Source organism: Dromiciops gliroides, chromosome 1, assembly GCF_019393635.1.
Source record: "Dromiciops gliroides isolate mDroGli1 chromosome 1, mDroGli1.pri, whole genome shotgun sequence".
Taxonomy (NCBI): domain Eukaryota; kingdom Metazoa; phylum Chordata; class Mammalia; order Microbiotheria; family Microbiotheriidae; genus Dromiciops; species Dromiciops gliroides.
Genome location: NC_057861.1, coordinates 46,056,001 through 46,064,421, shown reverse-complemented (window position 1 = coordinate 46,064,421; position 8,421 = coordinate 46,056,001). Strand labels below are relative to the sequence as shown.

At 45.6% G+C, this 8,421-nt stretch overlaps 1 protein-coding gene across 1 annotated transcript; it reads right to left on the bottom strand.

Moving 5' to 3' along the window:
- Window positions 1-2,248: 2,248 nt before the first annotated feature.
- CLEC4G (C-type lectin domain family 4 member G) lies at window positions 2,249-8,078 on the bottom strand. The gene is made up of 10 exons (XM_043990284.1): window positions 8,008-8,078; window positions 7,699-7,805; window positions 7,257-7,364; window positions 6,868-6,921; window positions 6,691-6,753; window positions 6,412-6,516; window positions 5,978-6,067; window positions 5,370-5,518; window positions 4,910-5,025; window positions 2,249-2,806 (listed from the first exon to the last, which is right to left on the bottom strand). The coding sequence occupies exons 1-10, from the start codon at window positions 8,076-8,078 to the stop codon at window positions 2,668-2,670; spliced, it is 1,002 nt and encodes a 333-aa protein (XP_043846219.1). The 3' UTR covers window positions 2,249-2,667.
- Window positions 8,079-8,421: the final 343 nt, after the last annotated feature.

The following is an 8,421-nucleotide window of genomic DNA, read 5'->3' as shown; positions in this document are numbered from 1 at the left end:
CAAAAACAGTTAGAATAAGATGGTAGTTTATTTAGGGGCAAGGGAAGGGAAGGGGGGAACCATGAAAGAAATCCTTGGACTTCACATGGGGAGAGAGGCATGGAACAAAGCACATGGCTCTGAGGTACCAATCTCCTTGAGCAGGAGACTGGCAGGTACTTTTATAGAGGACTGATGTGGGGACGGGGTGACCATTTGACTGTGGAAAGTTCCTTTAGTGAGGGAGGACCATCCCCCACTAGTGGTAGCTGGGGAATTGGATGAGGGATGGCTATGGATCTCTCAAGCCATCTCTCTCTTCAGGACACAAAGGCCACAGCCACACCCAAACTTATCTCCCCAGGGGTAAGGGAGATCAGAATCAAGGGTGGAGGTCCTGAAGCTAGTTCAATCCGATCTGGTTCTGCTTATCTCTCTAGGCATATCTATCTTCTGGTTTAGTTTCTCAAGGAGAAGATTCCTTAGTGTGCCCCAGAGAACTTCTGGGGTACTTTGGGCCCCATGACAAAAGTTAAAGTTTGGTTTGCTTATGACTTTTCCCTCTCTGATACAACATTCAATCTTACAATCCTCCTTTATCCTCTTCCTATCCCTGCCTGTTTCCTTCTTGAATTCAATCTTTTTCTTTTTTGTTTGATTTTCTTCTTTTTTTCTTTAAAAAGTAATTTTTAAAATAAGTTATTTAATCAATAGATTTTATTTATTTATTTATTTATTTTAATTTTAGTGAGGCAATTGGGGTTAAGTGACTTGCCCAGGGTCACACAGCCAGTAAGTGTTAAGTGTCTGAGGCCGGATCCGAACTCAGGTACTCCTGACTCCAGGGCCGGTGCTCTATCCACTGCGCCATCTAGCTGCCCCAATCAATAGATTTTTAAAATAAGTAATCAATTTATTGAAAGGGATAATTAGACATCTGTAATGGCGACCTCAGTTACTATTCAATACTGATAGAAGCAATCTGTTTAGCTATCTCAATGGGACTGTGCAAATCAATAAGGTATTTGTGGATTTTCATCTGGAACTGATCCCAAGTCTTTTAACCTTCACCACTAGGAGTTTTTCTAGTTGTGATCCAAAGTGTCTCAGTGAACATATGCACAGGTTCCTTCACTTTCAAATTCATTCTTTTCTTTGGTTCCTCTAACTAGGTTAGCATATGCCTTCTAAAGTGTTTTAAGATTATGGTTCATGAGGGTGATTCTAATTTGGCGAATGGTCACCTTAGGTGCAATAGATGTCTTGCCAGTGTCTTGGGTTGTTGTAGGAATAAAAGATGATATTTGAAAAGTACTTTGCAAACCTTAAAGGGTTATGTATCATAAGCTTCTTGGATCACCATATTGCATTCTTGATTCATATTGACTTTTCAGTTCACTAAAACCCTCAGATTTTCTTCAGATAAAGTGCTATTTAGACATGCCTACTTCATCTTCTACCACATGAGGCAGCTAGATGGCACAATGGATTGAACCCTGAGTCTGGAATCAGGAAGATTTGAGTTGAAATCTGGCCTCACACACTAGTTGTGTGACCCTGCTTAAGTCACTTAGGTCATTTAACTGCTATCTGCCTCAGTTTCCTCAACTGTAAAATGGGGATCATCACAGCACCTACCTCTCAGAGTCATTGTGAGGATCAAACAAAATAATATTTATAAAGTGCCTAGCACAGTGCCTGGTATATAGTAGGAATTTATCAAATTATTTTTTTGAACCTAAAGTTATTCATCATTGTTGTGAGAAAATAATTATTAATAATGGATTTCTTGGGGGACCCAGAGATCAGCTTCTCAGTGCTTCGCCTCCCTTCCCCCCCCCCAGCTCCAGAAAGTTCAGATCTTGTCTTTGACAAACCCAAGGGAACAAAAGAAATGGAGATTGATTCTTTTGTCTAGCTCAGTGATGGAATCAAATAGATAACGAACTTTCCCATAAGGAACTTGAGTGAGGGTCTTTTCCTGATGTCACCTGTAGAGTTCATTTTAATTTAGACCATCCTCAAGTAATGCCAAGCAATGGAATTGAATGAGGCAAACCCATTAGCTTTTATCAATGTATAATGACCTGCTTCTGTCAAAAGAGGATAAAAATCCTTGGCCATGCCAGGCGCGCTCTCTCTCTCTCTCTCTCTCCTGGGATGTGCTCTTGGTTTGGCCCTTCCTCTTAGGACAGTGTATGTCTGATGTCCTGAAACAATGAGAAGTTAGGGGGATATGTGGTCAATCTTTTATTGGTATTTAATATTAATAAATAATAGATGCTTACTGCCCAAACTGGTGCGATAGTAATTAATTTATAAAACCTAATTTTAATTAATTTTAAAAACACATTGTTAAATTTTGTCTTATTATATGTGACCATCATTCCTGCCTATCAAAATCTGAGAGAGAGAGAGAGAGAGAGAGAGAGAGAGAGAGAGAGAGAGAGAGAAAGAGAGAGAGAGAGAGAGAGAGGGAGGGAGAGAGTGAGAGAGAGAGGGAGGGAGAGAGAGAGAGAGATTGAGGCCTGTCCTTCAGGCAATTTGAAGTGGAAAACAACCATTAGGGAGTTCCCAGTTTGAAGAGAAGACAGGGATCCTTAGACAATCCATTCTTGGGAGGAAGAAGAGAAAATCTTTTATTGTCCCTTCTCTGGGCCAGACCAAGCCTGGACAGTAGGTTTCAGCTCAGCACTGCTGCCTCTTCTCACAGATCCAGTTGTCATTGAGGTTGTTACAAGGTGCATCATTCCATCGACCCGAGTAAAGCATCATGACACAGTTCTCATTTCTTCTTGAATCATTGGGCTCCCCTTCATTCCAGTAGCTATATGGGTGGAAGGAAGCAGGAGGTTCCATAAGCATGATAACAGAAGACACTATGTTCCAGACTCACACCAAGCCAAAAGTCAGTGGTGTCCTGGAATTCTAGTAAATGACATAGGACACCTGCTGGTACTTTCAAACTTGGGGACCTTACACACTTGGGAGGGAATGATAGAACAGAAAGGGACAAGTAAAAAGCCATCTGCTCTTCTTGTCCGCAATTCCCAAGGGATGTCTGGAATGACCCACTAAGAATCACAGAGTCAGTCTCTCTCTCTCTCTCTCTCTCTCTCTCTCTCTCTCTCTCTCTCTCTCTCTCCTCTCTTCTCTTTTTCTCTCTCTGTTTCTCTTTGTTTCTTTTCTGTTTCTGTCTGCCTCTGTCTCTCTGTCTCTGTGTGTGTCTCTCTGTGTCTCTGTCTCTCTTTTTCTTTCTTTCTCTCTCAGAAGGGGACTCAAAGTTCTAACATAATGTCCAGTTCTTCAGCATCCTTAAAAAGAGTCATCTGGCATTTGCTTAAAGACGTCCAAGGCTTAGGTGGAGGGCTCACAATGGCTAGGTCCCAATTCATGAGAATAATGAATCCCCTGAAATGGGCACATATTCAGATTTCCAATAATCATATTTCACATAATTGTAGTTGTCAAATAGTGTGGATTCTAATATATGTAATCACTTCACACATTCATTTATTCACACTAATTGGGACCTCACTGTATATCTCAGCCCTTCTACTCTGGGAGAGCTCTCATTATTTGCAAGTTTTCTCTAAATCCGAAATGTGCCCCCTTTCTTCCTCTACTCCTGGCTCTGTTCTTTGGGGCCAAGCAGAAAAAAATTCAGCTTCTCTTCCATATGACAGCCCTTTGAATACTTGCTCCTTGTCCCTCCCCTTGCCCCAGTTCTTCTGCTTTCTAGTTTCTTCACTATCACAAGATCACTGAATCTCAAAGTTGAACAGGACCTCAGAGACCATTCAGGAGAGCCTTCATTAGGAATTCCCAGCTTCTCTTTTTATACCAACTCACAAACTACTCCTTCAATAATGCATGATAGAATCTCGCCCGGGAGTCAAAGTCAAGTTCACCAGCCCATAATTTACAGACTCCACCTTCCTTTCTTTTTTTAAAAATCAGGACATTTGCTACTCTCTGGTCCTAAGGTAAATCTCCTATTCTTCATAATTTTTTTCAAAGGTCATAATGTTATCAGATGAAAAATGGACAAGACCTTAGAGATAATCTGTGCTGGTCCCTTCCCCTAATAATGATGTAAGTAAAGTCTGGGAAAAGAAAGAGATTTTTCACATCAGGAGTGAGAGGCAGAGGCTGAATTCAAACTCTGGTCTTCTGAATCAATTCGTATCTCATCCACTACACCAGATCACTCAACAAGTGGTGGTTGTGCTTTTAGTGCCTGGGGAGGTCATTTGTTTAGACCTGATGACTTGAAGGAACTAACTTATATTCTAATGACCTTCCCACCTCTGGCATCCTGTGTTCTAAGGGCTCTCCCATCTCGGACATCCCATGTTCTAAAGGCCCTACCTCCAACATCCTGTGTTTTAAAGTCCCTCTCAGCTCTGATATTCTATGCTACAGTGTTCCGTGCTCTATGTTCTAAGATCTCATTTAGGTTGAATATTCCATATTCTTTGTTCTCCAATCCTTATCAGTGCTGACATAGTATATGTGGTATGGTCTAAAGTCCCTCTAAGGTCTTCTTTTCAATGATCTATGTTCTAAGGCCTCTCAAGCTCTGATACTCTGATTTATATTTGAAGGATCCTCCAACTTGGATTTTTTTTATATTAGTTTCTTTTTTGTTTGTTTATTTGTTTTGGTGAGGCAATTGGGGTTAAGTGACTTGCCCAGGATCACACAGCTAGTAAGTGTCAAGTGTCTGAGGCCAGATTTGAACTCAGGTCCTCCTGACTCCAGGGCTGGTGCTACCTAGCTGCTCCCATATTAGTTTTCCAGGAAAGAGTCCTTCAACTTTGGACATTCTGTGGCCTATTTAATGGGCCTTCAGACTCTGTGCAATGATTAGGACCTATGAGTGTGTGCCTTGAGAGCTTCACCCTCTGTTCCTGGGGAAAACATTTACCTGAAAGTGAGTTTGGTCCCATCAATCCACGTGTACCCATTGACCCTTCCTCTGGCACGAGTTGCTGTGAGTCCAATCCAGTAACCCAAGCCTTTGGTGTTCTGGGTCAGGAAGGTCTTAGCAAAGAGTAAGAGCTATCAGTGGAAGCATGATCTCCACCCTCCCCAGGACATATATCTCCTTGATTCACACTGGTGGCTACTTTAGGGGCCAGGTTTTCCCATTGTATAAAGGGCTATCAAGGGACAGGGGCAGTTCTTCCCCATCCCCTCAGGGTAGGAGCTGAGAGTGCAGGTATCATCTCTTTCTCCTCAAACCAAGGATGTCCTGAGGGCAAGTGAAATGTCTTACCTCCCTTCCCCCAGGACAGTGGCTCCCCCAGGTGCCATGTCTCATCCCTCTAAAGCCATAGGCTCCCCTAGGGTCTGTCCCCGAGCACATGTTGCTCTCTAGTTTCTACCTGTTCCTCAAGGTTGTTAACAATAACCAGGTGTGATTGCATCTTGGCACAGTTCTGTTGTGACTTGTCCCAGTGATATTTTGTGGTGGAGAAGAAGTAGCAAGAACCCTCAAAAGCCAGCCAGGAATCAGGGCATGGGGAGCAGGAGCCTGGGAATGGTACTTAGAGTTTGCTCCAGGGACAAGACAGACCACCCCCCTCCTTTCTAGTCTGAGAAAGGGGTCTCCCTTCCTGTGCTGTATCCCAGCATCCATCCCCTTGTGAGAAGTCAAGGAAGGATGCTGAATGATGACTCCTGAGCTACCATGGACCCCTGGAGACCATACTAAGCCTGGCTGCTAAGCCAGGCTCTGTAAATCTAGGGCCCCAGCAGGACCCTGAGTATGCTGAGAGATCAGTGCTAAGGATGGAGAGGTACCACCCAATGGGACAGCCATGGGGAAGAGCTGCAGCCTTGTCCTTGGATCCATGAGAAGCAAGTATCAGACAGCTAAGTCTAAGGCCAGGCCCCTTTGAGGGTCTCTGATACCCATTTCTCCTACTCCAGCTTCCCTCAGTCCAAGCAGCTCCAACCCACGGTCAAGCATCTCTTGGCTGAATCAACTCACTGTTCTCAGTTTTCACAGCAGCCACAGCCCGGAACATCTCGCTGCGAATGTCCTGTCGGTCCTTCCCGGCCTCTGCCAGGGCCTGAGTCACTGAGTGGGGAAAGAGGAGTGTGTCCAAAAGAGTGAGTGTGGCGATGTCTGGTGGAAGCATCAAGATATTTGGCAAGCCCTCCAGTGGGTTTCTGGGAGGACTGATTCTGAGGACAGCCAGTGAGGTTGTCAGGAAGGGGTTAGGGTAGGTTATTATGGGAATGCTCAGCAGGATCCATGTTGGACTGTCCAAGACGCTTGGTGTGGGGACATGCAGCAGGGTCTGATGTGGAGAGGTCTGGCAGAGATGGATAAAACAAAGTCCAAAAAGTGGGGCGGGCTCTAGGGAATAACCTTGGCCTTGAGGGGTGGCTGAGGCTTCTGTTTCTGGGAAGAGGACTTACTCTGGGTGCTGAACTCATTGTGCTTGCTTTCTAGTTTCAGCAGCCTGGCATGGGACTCACTCACTTTATTCTCCCAGTTCCCCAAGTCAGTCCACAAGGCAGAGCCTAGGCATAGTAACAGAAGAGGGATCTGGAACAAGGTGAGCCAGATTTCCTCTCCTTCTGTGTCCTCAGCACTCTCTCTCTCTCTCTCTCTCTCTCTCTCTCTCTCTCTCTCTCTCTCTCTCTCCACCTCTTCAATCCATCCTTCTTAGCTCCCACCACTCTGTTTCTTCTCACCATTTTTCCGGGCAGCAGCGATGTCCTCTCTTAGTTGCCCCACATCCTTTGTCTGGATAGAAGCTGGAAAGATCCACCCATAGTTCCTTAGTTCCACAGATTCATGGGATTGTACCCCACCAGGGGTTGCAAAGGGCTATCTGGACCACATTGCCCCAGGCATCTGACCCCACCTACCATTAGTTCTCACTTCATTTTTCAGCTGATTCAGCTCCTGGGAAGTCTTTGAGCCTATGGACACAAATGTGTACAAATACATACAGAGATACACATTCACATATGCACACTTGTACAGGATCCCCACTCATCGTGACTTACAGAGCTCAGTCAGGGCTGGGAAAGGAGCAGGACAATGAAGACAGATAATTAGGAGGAGTGAGTTGGTGAGACCCAGGAGAAGGGAAGGGCACCTAGAATGGGGAGCAATGCTCTAAAGGCCTCTAGCACCTGCGCTCAAGCCTGATTAAGTTTCTCTCCTCCCTCTTCTCCTTCCTCACCCCACCCCGCAACCCACACTCCATGGAGGCCGTCAGCTATCAAGCTTCCCTCCCCCCTGGTATTCTCACCCTTGACCAGCACCACAATGAGGAGAACCCACAGCAATAGAATCACAGCTAGCATCAAGAAGACAGATTTCGAGGGCAGATCTCTGGGAAGCAGTTTCCTCCACCAGCCTGAGGGAAAACAGGAAATAAGGATCCTAGAGACACCCTCACAAGAATACTAAAACTTACAAGCCCGACCCAACCAGAGGAGACCCAAGGCCACCTGGGTCCCATTTCTGGAGTAGGGAGAGACGGGGTGGGATTGCCTTAATCTTAGAGTCAAGGGGATAGGCTAGCACTTTCTTTCCCTGTAGGGCCCTGGGCAACTCTTGTGGGGGTTCTGGAGCTGGGTAAATCAAAAGAAAAAGGAGAGGCTGGACCCATAAGAGTACAAGTGACTCCTAATATCCTGCCTCCCCATGTTAGGAAGCCCCTGGAGACACTGGGGACCCGTGCCTGGTACCTGTGCCCTGTGAGCTCCCAGCTTGCTGGGACTTGTCCGAAGCAGGATAATTCTGGTCTTCTTCCCATTTGTGGTAGGAATTCATGGTGAGGATGCAGCCTGTGACACTCAAAGGGGAGAAATGAGCCCGTCCCGTACAATCCTCACTTGTATGTGTCACGTTTATCAGGCCCTCCCTTCCTTTTCAGATTACCACTCAGATGCTGGGTGTCAAGTCAGCAAGTAAAGAAACTCTGGTCACCTCCTCCTCCATTCTGCTCTTCCTTTTCCAGCTGGTCCCTACTGAGTATGAGACAGTAAGGATCACACCTTCTGAGATAGAAGGCCCCTTGTCTTCCCCCTGGGGACCAGACCCAGACGCACAGTTTAGTCAGGTCCATGTCTAAGAGCTCTCGGTCTCTGTCTATAAGATCATAAGATCATAGATGTGGAACCAGAAGGGACCTTAGCGATCATGCTGTCTAAGCTCCCCCAAGCCCATCATTGTATAGAAGATGAAATAGAGAAACCCAGAAATGTGCAGTTACTTGTCCAAAGCCATGCAGTTAGTTAGTGGCAAAGTGGGCATTGGGACTCGGGTCTTTTGACTTCCAGTGCAGTGCCCAGGTGGGTCTTGGTTTCCATCTAGCCTCTGTGTGGTTCTCTCCTGCCTTTGTTGCGTTACTGAGCCCCCTTCCCCAGAGGAAGTCAATCTGATATCCAGGCCCTTGGCTAGAAAGCCAA